At 35.1% G+C, this 20,833-nt stretch overlaps 1 protein-coding gene across 1 annotated transcript in view; it reads right to left on the bottom strand.

The window, feature by feature from the left end:
* Positions 1-14,351: 14,351 nt before the first annotated feature.
* The window catches only part of LOC111140772 (embigin), a 45,688-nt gene continuing 39,206 nt past the window's right edge, over positions 14,352-20,833 (bottom strand). Inside the window, exons 8-11 of the mRNA XM_022492961.1 lie at positions 20,350-20,629; positions 19,551-19,584; positions 15,552-15,606; positions 14,352-14,749 (exon numbers count right to left, since the gene is read on the bottom strand). Coding sequence (XP_022348669.1) covers positions 14,732-14,749; positions 15,552-15,606; positions 19,551-19,584; positions 20,350-20,629 — 387 coding nt within the window. The 3' untranslated portion in view covers positions 14,352-14,731. The remainder of the gene's footprint in view (positions 14,750-15,551; positions 15,607-19,550; positions 19,585-20,349; positions 20,630-20,833) is intronic.

Here is a 20,833-nt window from a genome sequence, read left to right as displayed (position 1 = left end):
CTCCTGTCTTCCAGATAGTTTTTCAAGATGTCTACTCTCTACTTTCTGCAAAGGTTTGGTTATAATTCAAGAAATAGCTCCACAAAAACATGATGTTTGTCCATTTAACGAGTAATTTGAAGTTGTAGTGTTCACTGCTTTCTACCTTTGTGAAGGGTTGTGGTTTGTGTGGTTTTCTTTTTTGTTACTGTTGTTGATTTGTATAGTTTTGAAGGACATGTTGGGAGATTTCAATTTAAGTGACCACCATTACTTTGGCTATCCAGAATCAATGTATGTCATGTAAGAATGATTGTTATGTTCCATCTAAAAGCTCTTAATTATGTATAGAAGAAACTATAAACTTTTCAAGATTTAATTCAAAATTTTTAACAATATAGATCCAATTTACTTTTGCAGATTCATCAACCCACTTAGCTCTTAGCTATCCTCCATTTTAATAAATGGTGACACAATTTTTAGCATTTTAAAATATAACAAATCCATTTATTTTGCCTTATTTCCCATCTTTATGTCTTTGCATGGGCTCTCCTTAACCTGAAAAATTCTCTCCATTAATTATTCTCTGGTTGAAAATATTATTTGTCCATTGGGTTTCTACCTTTCTCTTCAGCTGTAATTAAATACTTACTCTATGATTGTAAGGAAATAAATCAAATCAGGAGTCCTTTCCCATTCTTGAGACTGGAGCCACTTGGTGGGATAACTAGAAGCAAACATAGAAGCAAGAGAATATTTTTCTATTTCAAAAGATAATTATTATGGAAGGAATAAATTCAACTAAATCAATCATCTATGATTCATTAAAATTGAACTCCCACTTAGAGTTTTAATAACATAGGGTGAACTTTTCCTTGATAAACATTATGATTATCAAGTTTCAGTTTCTGCAATATTTCATATCCTTCCAAAGAGACATTTTAAAGATAAAAGAAGTTTTAAATTACGAAAGGCCTGATTTTCTTTTTTTCACAGCTTGAATATTTTCTATTCTTGATTAACTATTACATGAGACATGAATCAGGACTTTGGGTTCCCATTTTGAATTTTTTTAAAAAGCCAGTCATTTTTAAAAGAAGACACTTCAATATTTTCCAATTTAGAACTGTGGAGATTGACCTCCATATTCATTTGGAGTCATGAACTAAGGTGATCTCTGAGTTATATCCAGACATTTACAGCAGAATAAGAAGTCAATAAAATTCTGGGGAAGTCTAATTCACTAACAACCTATGATGACTCTGTCAAAAACATCTGAAACTACTGCATTTTAGTCCATAACCATTCTTAGATTGTGGGAATTGTCTAGTCCAGTTAAACTAAATTTACATGGCTCTTTAAATCCATCTTAGTAGTGTAAGTTTGTTGCTGATTTGCAACATATGTTTATTGAGGAACTTCTTGAAATAATTCTATTAAACTCCAATGCATACTAAAATGAAGCATAAAAATATTGAAACATTATTCTCCCTATTCTGTATATTAGCAGATACTATACCATCTACCGTAGTGCCCCTTAGAAAATTGACTTTTGGTGTCTCCCTCTTTATGTGCCCCTTTCGAGGTAGTGCTTTCCCAAATGAATTATTTCTCTGAAAGAGTGGATCAAATATTTGTGGAATTTTTCTTCTGCTACTCAAATCAGACCACAGCACAGAGAGCTGGCCTTGACAGTAAAACACCAAATATATCAAGTCATTTAGGAAATCAGATTTAATGCTCTTTAGCTGATGAAAAAATAATGACTTGTTTCCTGGCTTCTTTTCCTTTTTATATTTTTCTCTCTCTACCTTGCTCTCAAGCAAACACAACACAAACTGCATTTCCATAGCCAAGTTGGAGGATATGTTTGTTCAGAAACAAAGCATTATGTTTTTCTCCTTGGTGAAAATAATCAGACATTATTAAAAATATTTGGTAGGAATTGTTAATATGAAAAATTACAGAAAAACAATAAAAACTATAAGTAACTTGACTAGATTCTCTTTCTTGCTCTCTTTCAGTCAGGATCCTCCATAAGGATGGCTGTTACCTTTTCTTCTTTCTCTCCTCTTTCTTTCACTCTTTTGACTACAGTTTGGCTTCTCATTGAAAGGAGATTTATACTAAATAGAAATTATATTTCAAAATCTGGTCCATCTGGACTGTCAAGAAAATGATGGCAAAATGCTTTGTTCTGAGATTATGCTCTGCAGCGAATAACATTGATTTCAATTATTTCTCTTAACATAGGTTTCACCAAACACACATTAATTTGTTTTGTCATAATTTTTTAAACCTTCTCTTAATTTTTTTTTAAAGATTTTATTTATTTATTTGACAGAGAGAGACACAGAGAGAGAGGGAACACAAGCAGGGGGAGTGGGAGAGGGAGAAACAGGCTTCCCACTGATCAGGGAGCCCGATGCAGGACTCAATCCCAGGACCCCAGGATCATGAGCTGAGCCAAAAGCAGAGGCTTAAAGACAGAGCCACCCAGGCACCTCATGTTTTGTCATAATTTTTGCACAAGTTTTTACACATAATATAAAGATAGCATTTTCTGTCAGTGAGATTTGATGTGTACCTCACTTTAATAGGGTTACAGAAAAAGGCTTCTATATTGTCAACTTTTATATTTTTTGAGACAAGTATTAAGTGAATAATCAAGGACAGATAAAATTAGATAAAAATAGACAGATAAAGACAGTTAAAAATACCAACAGCTGGTACTTGGCTTGTTCCAAAGTTAACCCCACCACTACAAATCTAATAAGATCTAATAAGATCACTAAGGTGACCTTAATAAAGTTTAGATTACTACTGTAGATTTTAGCTGATCTTCTTGTTTTAATTCTTACATCCTCCATTCTCCACACAGCAAAGTAATTTTTTTTAAGATTTTATTTATTTATTTAACAGAGAGAGAGAGAGAGAGATCACAAGTAGGCAGAAAGGCGGGCAGAGGGGGGTGTTGAAACAGGCTCCCCACTGAGAGGAGAGCCCGACATGGGGCTCGATCCCAAGACCCTGAGATCATGACCCGAGCCAAAGGCAGAGGCTTTAACCCACTGAGCCACCCATGTGCCCCAGCAGAGTAATTTTTTAATAATGTAAATCACATTGTGTTATGCTTCTGCTCAACACCATTGAATAGCTTCTTATGTCAGAACCAGCTCATTTTCTACCAATACCTATTTACCATTCTTCTCTGAGAATTTAACCCCCAATATATTTGCCAGTATCTAGAATGAAACTACATTTTCTACTTTCTTGCAGAGTGAGGTATGGCCACAGATACACTTTCCAGGATATAACCTTATAATAAATAGAAGCATTTGCTTTCTGGTGATTAAAATGTAGAGCTGATGGCTGGAGCTCATTCAGCCATCTCAGTCCCCGAGGCTAAAGCCACATTCTGAGAATAATTGAACAGTAAGGAGAGAAAGAGCTATGTCCCTGACAGTTTTTTGAAGCTGAACAGGATGCCTATATCTTAATGGCTTCATGTGAAAGAGAAGTAATCATCTATCTTTCTTAAGCTATTCTAAATATAAATTTTTCATCACTTGCAGCTGTACCTAATTCTAACTTTTCACATGACTGAGAATAAAATTAAAATCCTTTCCATGGCCTACATGTTCCTTGGCTAATTTTATCCCTCATTTCCTACCCTTCATCTTCATTCAGCTATACTGGACTTCTTGCTGCTGCTTTGACACATCAAGCACATTATTATCTCGTGGTTTGTGTACTTTCTGTCCCTCAGCCTATCGTATTTCCCTCAGGTATGTGTGAAACTTTAGTCTGGTCTCTGCTTGGACCTCCCCCAGAAAACCCTTCTAACTACTGTAGTTTAAAAAAAAAAAAAAAAAAAGCACAAGTTAATCTTTCTTTGTCTGCTTTATTTTTTCTTTACGGCATTTATTAATCCCAGTTAGTATATATATTTATTTGACTTTTTGTTTCTGTCTTCTCCATCAGAAGGTAAGTTCCATGAGGTCAGCACCTCACTTGTTTGCCACTCCATCTCCCAGACAAGAACCTCTTTATGTGCACTTGTAGACGCACTTGTACAACACATATTTTTTGAATGTATACATGAATAACTGATTATACATCAATGGGTTTATCTCTGATTCTTACACTGTCATGGAGTCTATATTCTATCTGTTATACCCAGATAGTTAGGCTCATAAGCTGATACAACACTAGACATTTATTTTGATGGTGAGTTTATTAAAGGTCTCCTGAAGAGCCTGCAAAATTGCACATAAATTATTATGTTGTCGGTTTCATTTGACACAGGAAATAGGAAGAAGCTTAGTGAGATTAGACCGTAAGATTACTTTTTTAAAATTATTTGATGGGAAGAAACCAAAAAGGAAATGGTTTCAGCTCAGGTCATGATCTCAGGGTCATGAGGTTGAGACCCGCACTGGGCTCCATGCTCAGTGGGGAGTCGGCTTGAGATTCTCTCCCTCTCTCTTTCTGCTTGAGATTCTCTCTCCTTTGCCCTCCCCACTCCTGCTCATGCATATAAATAAATATAAATAAATAAATAAATAAATCTTTAAAAAAAAGAATTCTTTTCTCAGTCTGTGACATAATTCTGAGAAAATAAACTAGCTTCAAATTGTGATCCTCTATCAGCTTTCTTCCCCAAATGTAACTTTTTAGATTTCTGAGGCTAAACCAAAGGAGAGTGCCAGCTGATACCCAATTTTGTCCCTCACTCGATACTTGGTAGCAACAGTTTTGCTAGATAAAACTTAGTAAACTCCACCACATTCTATTATGCCTGGTGTAAAGGGAAAATTGACAGAAATGAACATGTGTGTTCTTGTTTTTGATCTCAGTGGTTCAAAGCTCATGAAAGTAAAACATTTTGCCACAGTTACCAGGATTTTGCAAAAAATCAACTGTCCTAGTTCATTCCTTTGGCAACATTCTTTCTCAAGTCAGCCCAGTGCAAGGCCTGAATTTCAGCTCTCGTCTTTTAATAGCTTTCTTTTGGGCTGAGAAGCTTCCAGTCTAAGCTCAATCCTATGGATACTGATTGCTTTTCTGAAACATATTATTACAGTAATTGGAGCCCATTTAGTCTGTGTGCACAATGGTAGCGACAAAGATACAAAGGAATTAGTACTTTGGCAAATTCCTATGATTAGAACAGAAAAATAAGAACGACAGACACATTTCACATGGTTTAAAGTCAGACCAAAGCCCAGAATGAGATGATGTCAATTACCATTTCACAAGGGAACATCACCATTTCTCTCTACAACTGACTTTATTGGACAAGTTTTTGGATCATGAACTCAAAGTGTACTTTCACCATGAATTGTTAAGCTCTAAAATATACCATAGAAAATAGCAAGACACTGCTTAGTAAGTGTGAGATGAGAAGACTAATTTTCCTGGCCAAGGATTCATTTTCTTAATTGTGTTTTCCTCCATATAAATAGATTTGTATCATTTCTATAATCTCTTCTTGTACTTTCAAAATTTTTTTAAAATGCAAAACTTTGGCTTCTGTTTAGATGAAAGATGCTTGTTTGTTACAAGGCTTCCCACAATTTATTTTGTATTTAACTCAACGTTTTGTTTGCTCCAACTCAGGAAACTTCAGGGCTTTACTAGGAGCAAAATTAAAATGTAATTCAATTATGAATTTCAGGAGAAGTCTTGAAAACATAGAATGTTTCTGAAAGCATACAATTTTAATGCTTCCTGAGCTATCTAACATAGAAGAGCAAACGGGCTGGTTCCCGGTGTCATGAGAGGCCGATGTCTGCCTCACTGATAAACTCGTGCTGCCAGTGCTATCTCTAGACACAAACTGTCTCCTGCCACTGCAAATCATTGTAACCCCTGATTGATCACCCTTATCTCCTGCTCCACATGGTAGCAATAATAATGGCACCACAACCCTATTTGAAGAAACAAATATGAGTAAATGTAGTTATGATAGGGAGATGACATGAATATGAATATTTACTCTGGCATTTTGTGTGTGCAGAAATATTCTGTAAATGTATAAGATTTTTATTTAGTCTTGATTATGGATTTATTTCCAAAATAAAGCAATCTTTTTTTTTTTTTTTTTTTTTTTGGTCAACATAAAGCATTTTAAGTTGCTCTTATAGCTATAGTTAGGTACAATGAGGGATTTAATAGAATTTCCATCCCTTACATAGATACAGTAGTTTGGAATAAAGATCCTTATGCTCAGATGATTTCCCAAGTTTGTGCAAAAATGTTGTCAACCAATCAATTATGAGAAGAAACTTATCAACATGTATTTGTCATTTAAATAAGAATAAGACACAGATTTCTTTTTTCTGGCCAGGACTATCTGATAAGACATTATAACCTGAGCTCATGGGCTTGTAACCATTCCTGTCCTTTACTTTTTCACTGGTTTTAGTTCACCTTTTAGGTTGACTTTCTAACGTAATTATAGGTTAACCTATAATTAAAAAGTAAAAACTTCTACCATATTCCATTCTGGTTCTAATCATTTAATGCCTAGACTACTCAGCCAATTCAAACATCTTTTAAACATCCTGAAAAAATTATGGATTCATAGAAAATTGCAAAGATGGTACAGAGAACTCCTGTTTACCCTTAATTCCATTTCCCCCAATGGTTATATCTTAGGTAACTGTAGTACACTATCAAAAAAAAAAAAAAAAGGAAATTGGCATTGGTATGATGTGTATATATAGTTCAATGTCTTTTTCACATATGTGGATTCATGAAGCCACCAAGATAACAAAATTAATCTATAAAACTAACATATCATCACAAAGATCCCCTGAATGCTCTCTTTAAAATCACATTCACACCCTCTTCCAGCATTGCTAACCCTTAAGAAATACTAATTTGTTCTCCATCTCTATAATCTTGTTATCTTGAGAATGTCATATAAATGGAATCATACCATTTGAGGTAGGCTTTTTTCACTTAGCATAGTGTCCTTGAAATTTGTCCTAAGTGGTTGCATGTATCAAGTGTTTGTTCCTTTTTATTGCTGAGTAATATTCCATGGTTTGAATATAGTGTAATTTGTTTAAATAGCCACCTATTGAAAGACATGTTTGTTGCTTGCCATTTAAGGCTATAAATGATTAAACCTGCTATGTACAGTCATGTACAGTTTTTTGTGTAGACCAAAGTTTTCATTTCTCAAGGATAAATGGAATGTGATTGCTGGGTCAGATGGAAAGTGTATATTATTTAAAAAAACCGCTACACCACTTTTCAGAATGTCTGTACATCTCCACAAGCAATGTATGTGAGATCTCCTATCTGTGCATCCTTGCAGCATTTGGTATTGTCAATATTCTTTATTTTAGCTATTTTCATATATGTGTAGTAATAGCTCATTGGGATCTTAATTTGCATTTCTTTAATGACTGGTGATGTTGAACATCTTTGTATGTGCTTATTTGCCCTCTAAGTATCCTCTTTGCTGAAATATCTTTGTGTTTTTTGCTCATTTTCTGATTGGATTAATTTTGTTTCCACTACTGAATTTTGAGAGTTCTTTATTTATTCTAAATATGAAACCTTTGTCAGATATGTGTGTGCAAATATTTCCTCCCAGTGTGTAACTTGCTTTTTTATCCTTTTAAGAGGGTCTTTTGCAGAGTAAAACTTTTAAATTTTGAAGAAGTATAAATTTTTCTTTTATGGATTTTTTTTAATGTCATGCCTTTGTATTCTTTTACCAAGCTTAGGTTCCAAAGATTTTATTTTACTTTTCTGCTAAAGGATTTATAAGTATTTTTAAAATACTATCATTCTTTTATTTTAACAAAAATTGTATAAAAATTGCCATAATAAGTAAAGAATATTTACCATCTTAATCATTTTTAAGTGTACAGTTCAGTAGCATTGAATATATTCACATTGATGTAAAACATATCTCCAACTTTTCATCTTGCAGAAATGAAACTCTGTATCCACTAAAGACTGTCCATGCCTCCACTTCCACCCCTCACCCCCAGCCAGAGGTTAACTCCAGGAACACATTTTTGTTGGGCTCTCTTGAGAAGGATGAATTGTTTTACAAAACTTTAATTTTTCTGTGAGTATAACCAAAGGAAAACATCATTCTTTCTGTTATTTTTTGCCTTTAAATTTACTTTAAACCATTTTTAAAGTATAAAACTCAAAATATACTTTCTAATACTCACTTACATCTTTAATTCTGAGGACATTTTATTGAATTTAATTGCATATTAGACACAGTCTTTGAGTTATATGCAACAAAAAGGTTTTTTTAAACATTACAATAAAGATATTTTCTGTGCTCTTTATGTAATACAGAAAAGCATTAAGGAGCATTTAGACACACATGTTAAAAATATTAAAATTATTAGAAATTATATCATAACAAATCAATGTTCCTTGAGTTTTTTCTTTAAAAAAAGTGAAGTTTGGGGCACCTGGGTGGCTCAGTCGTTAAGTGTCTACCTTAAGCTCAAGTCATGATCCCAGGGTCCTGGGATAGAGCCGCACATTGAGCTCCTGGTTCAACAGGAAGCCTGCTTCTCCCCTCCCACTCCGCCCGGGCTTGTGTTCCTGTTCTCACTGTGTCTCTGTCAAATAACAAATAAAATATTTTAAAAAAATTATGGTCAAATTTTTATCTTAAGACATACAAAAGCAGTTAATGTAATCATATTTTGTGCTATTTTTATAGTATTAAATAACTAATATAGTATTAATATACTATATTATATATATATAATATATATTATATATAACTAATATAGTATTAAATAACAGTTAATTACATATGTGATAAGTCTAGTATTTTCATTTGTCAAATAAAACAGAAAAATAAGAATTTGTTCTATTCTTGAAGTAAATTACAAATTAAATAGCAAAACCAATTTTATGAACAAAAGTTCTTTAACATAATAGATAACACACCAAAATAATATATAGATTTTAACCAATACCCTAAACAAGTTGCCTAGGATTTTCTCATTTGGAAAATGAGAGAGTAAGAAATAATAGATGTTACAAGTTAATCATGTGACTATAAGTAATTTTGACATTGGTATTCATGAGTGATTCTCTCTGATTTTGTAAGATATTTTTATTATAAAATCATAATCAGGAATTCCTGATTAGTTGAGAATCACATGGGTATTACTATGACACATTAAACATGAAGATAAGCAAGCCCAAAAACTATCCAGTTCATTTCACAGGTTATCAAAAATACGACTTTCTTTTCCAGCTTCACTTATGACTGTGAATCATACTTTTGAATCATAATAAATTTTAATCATATTACTTTTGGAAAGTAATAAGTCTCTAAGCTTACTAAATTGTCTCATTCTACACATTTCTCTATAGTGGGACTCACCAGGCGTTTTCTAAAGATAGTTCTTTCCCTGACAGTGAATTTCTGTTTATCATTCACACTTGCTACAGACGTTATTGCTGCGCTAGGCTAGACCGACCGTAGAGTACGTAGATCCTCCCTGCAGACTAAAAATGTGAGCACACAGTCCGTTTTCTGTCTGTTGTCCTGGTGAAATGATAACATAGCACCTTCTCTCGTTCTCAGTGTTTGGATGATGAAGTTAATAGTCCCATTAGCCATTGAGAAGTGAAATGGTGGTGGGGCAGGGGGGACTCGAAGAAAGAAAGAAAGACTCTCCACATGAACAAAAGTATCACGATTCCCCAGCACCATTGCAGGGACAGGAGTACGCCATAGCATAGGTCATACAAGCCCTAAGGATAAGACTTGGATCTTATTTAACTGACCATCTAAAAGAGTAAGTTTATTTTTAAAAAGATGCTTGATATGGATAGTAGTCTCATTTTCTAAGATGCAGGTAAGTAGAAGCTTAAGCTGTTCAATACGGCTGTTAAACCTAGACTCCTGAGAAGTCATCTCTCTAAGCTTCGCTTTTCTCTTCTCTAATACAGTGGATGATAATAGTTCCTGTAGAATAAGATGATGTGATGTGGGGATTCGAGGAGGTGATACATGCCAAAGCATTTAGCACAGTGCCTGTCACATGCTAAGCACTCGACCATGTCAGTTATTATTATTGTGTTTTTAGAGATTTTATTTATTTATTTGACAAACAGAGATCACAAGCAGGCAGAGAGGCAGGCAGAGAGAGAGGAAGGGAAGCAGAGAGCCCGACGCGGGGCTCGATCCCAGGACCCTGGGATCACCACCCAAGCCGAAGGCAGAGGCTTTAACCCACTGAGCCACCCAGGTGCCCCGTTATTTAATAATATTATATATTCTCAATGAAGAACTCAATTCAGCACATAACTGACCTTCTAGATTCAGTGCAAATACATTCCTAAATATCACAGAATTGAAAACAGGCAGTTCTAGTTTTCTTTTTCTCTAGATAAGGATATATATTCACAGTTAATTAATGAGAATCAAAGTTAGATATTATGTAAATATGTATAATTTAAGATTCCATAATAATTGAGTCATTAATCTATTTTTCATTCATCTAGTAAATATTAATTCAGAGCATGCTCTAAGTAGGTCACTGTGCCTCTTAATTAATGCTGGAACACATACTTGAACTTAACTCCCACCTGGAGATGAACAATGGTAATAGGGAGTAAGTCCTTAATTCACTGCATAGCCTTTTTCAATTAGAAAAATTCATTTTCTATAAGGTAGTATAGTAGGTATTTAGTAAACCATTTTGTGTAAGTCTATTTTAAATGCCTCGGAGATGAAGACCTAGGGAATAAGTGAGCAGAACAGACACTTTTTTTCCTTTTGATGAATTTGATTAAAGATAAACTTTCAGTGATCAAAACTGAACAATGAAAGCTTTCTTTAAAAAAACGTTTCTTTTTAAGATAAAGTTCTGAGTTGGATCCTGAGATACTCTAATAAGATACTATAAGGTATTGCTTAAGGGAAGAGGAATGAGAAATTAGTGGAGGGGACACAAATATCAGTACTCTATAGTACCATGCAAAGAGCTACAATTCTAAAGCTCTTTATATTTAAAGTCAGTAGATTATACTATTAAAATAAAGGATATATATAAGGTAAAGATTTGAACTAACCATGAAAAATAGAGAACAATAGGAGTTTAAATAAGTTGAAGGGGGTATACCCTGTATAACAAATTAGGAATCAGAACTTATTTGCTCACCGGATACTAACATATTATTAAAATCTGATGGGATATTTTATCCTATTACTATGTACTTTTCAAAGTAATAGAAGCAAACATTGACTCATAAAACCTTGTTTATCTCTGTTAATATATTATATTTTAATTCTTTAAAAAATTTTTTAAAGATTTATTTGTTATTAGAGAGAGAGAGGGAGACAGACAGCATAGGGTGGGAGGGCAGAGGGAGAAGGAAAAGAGAATCCGAAGCAGACTCCATGCTGAGAGCAGAGCCCGACACAGGGCTTGATCTCACAACCCTGAGATCGTGACCTGAGCCAAAACCAAGTCTGTCGCTCAACCGATTCAGCCACCCATGCACCCCGTTATTTTAATTCTGATGTCACAATTTAGATTGTTCTAAATTAATGAAATTTGATTTTTACTTGCACATTTCTCTATTCAAAACACATTTCATGACATCTCTAACGTATCCTTTCTGTGGTAAGTACCCAACATAGGAAAGAGACAAATGTCTATTTATAATACAGGGTAATAAACACAAAGAAATGTGGAATTATTTGAGCAAATCACACGGTGTACACCCCACTGGGTATGAAAAGATCCACCAAGAAGTAACGTCAGATTAAAGTAGTGAAAACTAAACTCAGGTTAGTCAATGGGAGGGGCACGGGAGTGTAGCATTCTGCACGGAATCTCTGTATGTCAAGACTAAGTCAAGACACTGGAGAGAGGTCAGCCCTTTGGAAAACTGCAGTATTAGGAAATGGCAAAGGCAAGCCTGCAGAGGTTTGGCCTGGAGGCTTTCATATTAAGTTAGCAAAGTAAGATTTGTATTTAAAAAGATAACTTGGGCAGCTATACAAAAAATGGATTCATAGGAAGATGAGACAGAGGTAGGAAAATCAAGACTGTTGCTGTTGCTTCTGTGAGTGTGGGATGGGGAAGGCAGTGGGTGGATTGATGGGCAATGAGAAGGTCAAAGAAGCAAAGATTCAGAACTAATGAGTCTCAGTTAACAGAGGGGAAGAAAATACCATAATAAATTCTGGGTTTGGACCTGAGTGACCAGATCACTGAGGAAAAAGAGAAAGATATAATTGGAGAAGATTTACACTAAAGCATAAACTGAATATGAAAGTACTGAGAATTTTAAAACATCATTAAGTCTACTTATTCTGTAAGATCCTGGTGGCTGGAAAGATGAATAGAATTTCCCAGAGTATCTAATATATAAACATGGGACAGATTTCCTACTTCAGCTTTTCTGCTCACTTAGGATTTTCAGCCAACTTATAATTGGTTATTATGACTTAATCCATTTATCTTCCACATGAGGTTAGTTAATGGAAGCATTACGTTTTTAATCTAAGAGTCTGAAATAATTTCCAGTTCTTCCAAAGAAAATCTAAAAAGCCAAAACTCAACTTTAATTTTGAGTACTTTTTCTGCTTAAACTTACTGAAATGAATTGCCTTTTCTAGGAAAAACAGCAAGCATTGACACTTAAAAATTCAATTTACTATACAACTATTTCAGATTATTTTTACCATGGGGCAGCAATTCTTCTTGCTTGAAAAATATCTTAGCCTAAATAGTATGGCAAAATGGACAGAATCATACTGCATATGAGATACAAATTGTTTTTGGTTTTAAAAAATGCAATCATAAATACACCATCTTGAATTGAACTTAGTCAAATAATAGTTCTGACTAATTTTTCACTTAATTCAAATTGTTTATATTAATTAAATAAACTGATTGGGTATCCGCCATCATATAGATACCATCCAAGAGGATGTTATCAAATAAGGAATTAAACCGGGCTCCTAGATGGCTCGGTTGGCTAAGCATCTGCTTTGGGCTCAGGTCATGATCCTGGGGTCCTCGGATTGAGTCCAGCATCGGACTCCCTGCTCAGCAGGGAGTCTGCTTCTCCCTCTGCCCCTCCCCCTGCCCATGCTCTCTCTCTATCTCTCTCTCTCAAATTAATAAATAAAATCATTAAAAAAATAATGTATTAAACCAAAACAATGCATGGCTCATGGCTGTAAGACTAAGAATAAAATGAAATCTGCCATTACTTCAGGGATATATTCTAGTTCAATAAAATGTGCAGATAAAGTTAACACGCTTTACACAGAACAGTGCTGCAACAAAATAATGGGCAGATTCCAAGTCGCCACTTTATGTGTATTATTCCTAATAGTAATATTTTTTAACATTAGTTAAGATGCCATATAAATTATAATTTTCACCACAATTTTATTATTTTATCAGCCAGTACATAGTGAACATTTCTAGAAGCTATTTTTTCCCCAAATTATTGAACGCCTCTTCTCAAATGTTGAACTCCACCAAAAATTGTGGGCTCCTTGCCACCATCCCAAACTCTTCCTCTTTGGCTTCTGATTGTTCTGATCTCTGTGGGATAGGACCCACCAGCACTAAGGACATCCAGCAGGATTCACATCATTGTCTTCAACCCAATCTAGTATGATTTTCATAGTCCACGCAAAGCCACTGACAGTGTTTCATGTCTATTCATATTTCATTTGATTTGGTTACGGGGATTTTGTAAAATATTTCAGTTATATATGCAATAGAAACTATCCTAATTTTGAAGACAAGTTTAGGGCATTTGCAACAACGTAGAAGAATTATTCAGTACTTCTGGATTTCGAACAAAGAAATCATGACTATAAAGCACTAATAATGCATTTTTAGGTTTTTAGCCATCCATGGGTATCAGGACACCAGATATCAGTCAAAGATACCAGGAAACCATGAACCACAGAGGCATCCCTGTAGCAGGGCAATATTATGACTACAGAGACCCGTACCCACAGTGTTAATGCCTGGTGGAACTTAAGAAATCTGAAACCCATGGCGTTTAAAAAATGCTCTACATAAAGGCTAAAAGTCACCTTTCCCTAGTGTGTATAAGTAATGGAAATGAGTAGAACAAAGATTGGGAAACATATTTTTGTATGATAGGCGATTTGGGGCAAGTATTTCCTTGCCTTAAACCAGTATTTGTGGAGGAAATGTATGTTTTTCTTCTGCAGATTGCAAATCATTAGCAAAGGCAGAACATATTCATTTCCTAATAAAAATGTTTTTATCCAATATGACAGAGGGTGAACATTACATGAAAATTATTACAAATATTTCTATACATAGTAAACATAATTGGAAAAAAAAACTTAAGGCAAATGGCAAAAGTTTTCTCTTTAATGAATTCTTTGGTTATACACAGGTCTTGAATGACATTAGTTCATGTAGTACTAACTGGTTTTGCTGGTATCTCTTATGTGCATCCCTTGATGACCAAGATGAAATTAGTTATCCTGGGTTATAGCTCATAGAACATATTTAATATGATTTACCTTGCTTTAATGTAAAATAATCACAGAAGGAAAATATATCTTTGGATCTGAGATAGCATGTATTATTGCAAAACTACTGCTGAGCATATCACATAAACTTTTCATCCTTGTAAAAATAAAAACTCAGATATTCTTCACAGGAAACATAAACAAAGCTGAAGTAGAAACTATACATCTTCCCATTACTCTTGACACGATGTTTTGCTTTCACTGGCTCATAGCTTCCTGAGTTAAATAAAGCATAAGGAAACATAATTAGTATGTCCTGATTATTCTATAACTTTCATCACTTTAGCAAAGCAAAAAGTGCTAGGAAGGAGTGATCCAAATCACTGCTGAAACTAACAGTATCTGTTTTCTAAATACTTGGGGGGAAAATGTTGATCAACTCTGAATATTTTTATTCTAATCAGTAAAGGAAATAAGCTACTGTGGATTTGTTCATAATCCCAAATATATGGGAGTATATGAGAATTTAAAGAAAGGAGAATCCAGAAAACCTAAGAGAGGGGGGAAAAAAAGTAACTATGAAAAACAGAAGGAACTAGCCCATGGTGACAAATATATATACATATATATAGGTGATACAAAAGATATATTTTTAGATTGGTTGCTACATGTTCTCTGATAGAAAAAAGGTGTCATTTATGTTTGTGTAACTATATATTTTCTCCTATAATATTCTAAACAACTATATTCAAACCCATAGTGAATGATTAGGTCTCATATGAAACCAAAAAATGTAGCTGGATAATAGTCTATGTATAGGGAATTTTACCTTTTATTTAGAGTATCATTTGGAGGGGCGCCTGGGTGGCTCAGTGGGTTAAAGCCTCTGCCTTTAGCTCGGGTCGTGATCCCAGGGTCCTGGGATCGAGCCCCGCATCGGGCTCTCTGCTCAGCAGGGAACCTGCTTCCCTTCCTCTCTCTCTGCCTGCCTCTCTGCCTTCTTGTGATCTCTGTCTTTCAAATAAATAAATAAAATCTTTAAAAAAAAAAAAAAGAATATCATTTGGAAGTAACTTACATTTTTTCTGTGCCTAGGGGCATTATTTTCTATGCCGTTGCTATCATCTGATTTCCTGTACGGAAAACAAAAAGAAAATCACAAAATATTTACATTGCACTAAATCAAGTCAAAACATCATCTATATCATGGCCATCAGGTTAAAACATAACAGTCAATAGAGATAATTCATTTTTCCTAAAAATGTTTTACTTATAATGTTGATACTGTTTTTCTACCATTGCTTTAGAGAAGAACTGTTGCCACAGAGGACAGTGACCAGTCCTGTTTGTTTTATGCAGAGGGAAAACGGCTTCTCCCACAGCATGAATGAGACTTAGGTATATGGCAACTTGTGAGCAGTTTTGAGGCTATTTTGATAATAGCCAAGCAGAAGTTCTGCCAACATGTGAGATACAGGTGCTGTGATCGGGCATGTTTATTACAATGAATTAGAGGTTAAATGTGGTTGTCTATCCAGTGCACATCAGGGCAAGACTACAAATGTGACCTTCAGATTCTTAAGACAAGAATGACTAAACTGGGTAACGAGAGTGCATAATGAATACCCTTCTAGGTTTTATGGGCAGGCCTGAGCTCATTAAGGTATCACCATCAGAAAGTAAATTCAACCACCTAATTCAGATTTGGGGGAGAGGCCAGCAGGTAAGATTATATGGATTAAATATATGAGTGGATCAAATAAACGAATGAGCTCCTCATTGAAATATCTGAAGTTACAGGTTGTTTTGATGTTACACATTTAGCACTGCTTTTAAGATTTATTTTCATCAAGGAACTCTATGACTCTTCCTGACATCTAAACATATATGCATTATATAGAAAATGTAATGATAAAAAATATATGTATTTTTTATTTACATACAGTATTATTATACTATATTACATACTATTATTTTATATACTTTTAAAAAGATTTTATTTATTTGTCAGAGAGAGAGACAGAGAGAGCATAAGCAGAGGGAGCAGGAGAGGGAGAGGGAGAAGCAGACTTCCTGCTGAGCAGGGAGCTGGATATTGGACTTGATCCCAGGGCCCTGGGATCATGACCTGAGTCGAAGGCAGATGCTTAACCAACTGAGCCACCCAGGTGTCCCTTTATACTATTAATATAGTATAAAATAGAAAGTATACTAATAATACTATCATATTATATACTACATATTATTATATTATATTACACTATACTATATTATATTATATATTCTATCAAGAAAAATTTATCTCCTAACTAAAAATTTTAGAACCCCACGTTGGAAATAGGGATTACTTTAAAGAAAAAAAAGTGCATTGCTAACTAAAAATTCTAAAAGAACACTGGTAAAAAGGTTGCTGCATATGAATTCATGTGCCCTAGATGCTTGTATTAAATCTAAAGATATTAAAATAAGAAATAAACTAAAAAATTTAACACTGCCAGTGCTGTCTGTGGAACAGTGCAGGGTAGAGAATATTATGTACACTATCCCAATTATCAATAAAAGAAAAGAAAGTAAATCATTTCTACTGTAGATTGAATCAGTTTGGCATTCCACCTAAGGAATTCTAGAAAAAAGTACCTTAAAAATATTTTTTAATTAGGATAAGCTACATAAATGAAAATTAAATTAAGATTTGGTAAGTCTACCCCATAGTGTTCTGGTGCTACCCTTTCAGAGTGTGTCTTAGATGAACCAGAATCCACAGAGACAGGAGCAGCCTCCAGATGTGACTGCAAGGGAATGATTGGCTGGAAACATTGGGATAGCTGAGCTGGGACAACAGCATTTGAGCAAGGCTGTAACTGTTTCAAATATCTGAATGACTGTCTTATTTTTTATATGACTCCAAGTTAAGAATGGGAATCAGTACCTGGGAACCAGAAAGATGAAACATTCAAAGTACTATAAACTGGATGTCCAAGTTCACCAGAAAGAGGTGCAGTTTCCTTCCAACTCTAAGAGTTGATGTCAAGACAACATCGTTTTGTTTCTCCTATCCGAGGTTACGGAACTCCTGATATAATTATTTCATGGCCTTACTGTAGAAGCTCATATTTTGTTGATTTATTTTACCTGCCATATGTGAACTGAATAAAAATAACTATGTGAATAATGTCTACAAATCTCTAAATGACAGCTGGCCACCCCACTCCTGCTCTTTGACCATGGCTAGAGACCACACTCAGAACCTGTGCTGGCCGTTCGAAGATAAACTCCAGGTGCCATTCTGTGTTGGTTATATTGGCTCAGACCTTCCATTTCCTACGTTTCTTCCAGCTGCTTTAACCTGATCTCCTTTTCCTGGTCCAATCCTCAGCTATGTTACTCAGACTTTAATCCCAGTCTCAGGGACCTCCATCACTGGATTCCATGCTCAATCCTCTGCTGAGAGGAACTAGTCACTCCCATCTTCACCAAACTAAATTACACCCCAGATAATTTTCTTCTCAGCCCTCCTCATGTTCCACTCTGAACAAAGCAGCTGTTAAGTGAACCTGGGACACAATATGTGTTCTTTCAAAAACAGTGACTAATAAAATTCTAGACCAGTGATTTTCCACATGAGAGAGACTTAGAATCAGGGATAGACATTTTAAAGAAATCCAGATGTCCAGGCACCAATCCCAGAGGTTCTGATCCAGGAGATCCAGTAAATTCTGAGTAACTGTATTTTTAAGGAACATCCTAAATGACCAAAAATATAGCCAGGGTTAAGAATTACTGACTTATACAAATAATACTTCCTTATGGTTACTGAACACCCCTGTGCATCAAAGCCTATGCTAAGCATTTTTACATAGAGAATATCATTTAACCCAAAAGCCTTATAAAGCAAATACTATAATTAAAGTCATTTTGTTGCAGGCAAAATTGAAGCACAGAGAGGTAAAAATGAATGGTAGAGGGGGGATCCTAATGTAGGCAGGCAAACTCCACATGCCTCTCCACAACATGGATGTGTACAAAAAATAACACACACATAATATACTCTTGTGTTTTTGTCCTAATTGCAAACTTTTTTTTTTTATTTATTTAAATTCAATTAGCGAGGGCGCCTGGGTAGCTCCAGTCAGTTAAGTGTCTGCCTTCGGGCTCAGGTCATGATCCTAGGGTCTCTGCCTCTACCTGCCACCCCTTGGCTCGCTCTCTCTGTCTTCTCTTTCTCAAATAAATATGCAAAATCTTAAAATAAATAAATAAATTCAGCTAGCCAACATATAGTACATCATTAGTTTTAGATATAGACTTCAATAACTCATCAGTTCCATAGAACACCCAGTGCTCATCACATCATGTGTCCTCCTTAATGCCCATCACCCAGTTACCCCATCCTCCCACCCCTCTCCCGTTCTGGCAACCCTCGGTTTGTATCCTATAGTTAAGAGTCTCTCATGGTGGGGTGCCTGGGTGGCTCAGATGGTTAAGCATCTGCCTTCAGCTCAGGTCATGATCATGGGGTCCTGGGACTGAGTCCTGAATCGGGTTCCCTGCTCAATGGGGAGCCTGCTTCTCCCTCTGCCTCTCTCTCTGTCTCTCATGAATAAATAAATAAACTCTTAAAAAAAAAAAAAAGAGTCTCTTATGGTTTGTCTCCATTTCTGATTTCTTTCCATTCAGTTTTCCCTCCCTTTCCCCATGATCCTCTGTACTATTCCTTATATTCCACATATGAACGAAACCATATGATAATTGTCTTTCTCTGATTGTCTTATTTCATCCAGCATAATACCCTCCAGTTCAATCCATGGTGATGTAAATGTTAAGATGTCACCCTCTCTGATGGCTGAGTAGTGTTCCACTGACTATGTATACCACATCTTCTTCATCCATTCCTCTGTCAACAGACAGAGGTATTTTGGCTATCACTGCTATAAACACTGGAGGGCAGATGCCCCTTCCAATCACTACCTCAGTATCTTTGGAGTAAATACCTAGTCTAACCACAAACTTTTTATTCAATTCCATATTTATCTGTATTTTACTCAAGTGAAAATTAATCTGTAAAAATAATACTTACAACTGTTCAACTTGTTCAAATTCTTTCCCATCATCTGTATAACAAAAAAGGAATTCATTAAGATTGGTTTATTATTCTTATGGAGCATGTATGTTGAATTCAACTTTCCCCACGTTAAGAATGCAATGTGTGGTTTCCCTCTTTGGAACGAGAGAGAGAGATATACAACGTGAGACGCCACACATCTATCACGTTCTCCTTCCCTGCTCTCCAGACCTTACCTGCAATTTTGATCGAGCACAGTCTAGTGCCTGCAATTTTCAAAATCAGACTGATTGACCTGTAATTCTTTAAGTTACTAAAAATCTTGTACAAAATCAGAAAAGAATACAGAATGTAAGATAAATTTTCTTAGGGGAGCATTGGTTTCTCAACCTGCAGTCTATCAAGCACATGCTACAAAAACAGAGAACTGACCAGACAATGTCTCTCTTATGAGAACTCCAGAATGTTTGATAAAATATTTTTAAGTGAGTTATCTAAGGAAAAGACTGTTTGTCTTTGACATCTTTTACGTTAAGGTATCACGGAATCTTCTAATATTCTAGTACCAAAGCACGTATCACCAATTTGGTGTTTAGGTATCAGTAACACCAAAGCAAAAAGAGGAAAAGTATATTTTCACACTAAAATTTCTTAGGAAGTTGAAACAGAAAGACCGTCAATATAAGCTCACAGCCACTGTCACCATTAATGTTAAATGAATACCACTCCAAATAACAGAAGTTAGATAACTCTAAAGCCATTATAATATATTACGTCATAACATAAGAACATTATCTAAAAAAAGAAATCTTACCCGTGTGCATCTTTTTCTTTTGTGTGTGCATTTCACAAAACAGAATAATAGCCACTAAAAGAATAACTTCAACAACTATTCCAAGAAATGGTTTGAGGGGCACCAAATAACTTATCACAACAAGTTCAACACTTTCTTGGCTCTCGCCCAACTGGAACATTGCATGGCACCAGTAAGATCCTTTATCGTCTTCTGAAAGCTGCATTATCTTGAGCCTTGTTTCATTAGCGTTTGTTCCATTGATCACATACTTATCATTCATGTGAACATCAAGAGGAACCTAATACAAGAAAACATCAAAATGCATTCCTATCATATTGCATAAAAGACACACGTTCTAAATGATCGAGTTTTGAGCAAAAGCTGTAAGGCATAGTAAAGTTTATGAGAAGTTTACATAACAGAGTCCGAGAGTTTCACCTCCCAAAGGTAGCAAAGGGAAGGGATATTTTAAGTGCTAAGTACTCCATGTTTGAAACTATAG

This window comes from Enhydra lutris, unplaced genomic scaffold, assembly GCF_002288905.1.
Source record: "Enhydra lutris kenyoni isolate GAN:26980312 unplaced genomic scaffold, ASM228890v2 scaffoldscaffold5, whole genome shotgun sequence".
Lineage (NCBI taxonomy): Eukaryota > Metazoa > Chordata > Mammalia > Carnivora > Mustelidae > Enhydra > Enhydra lutris.
This window is presented reverse-complemented; position numbering and strand designations above follow the sequence as displayed.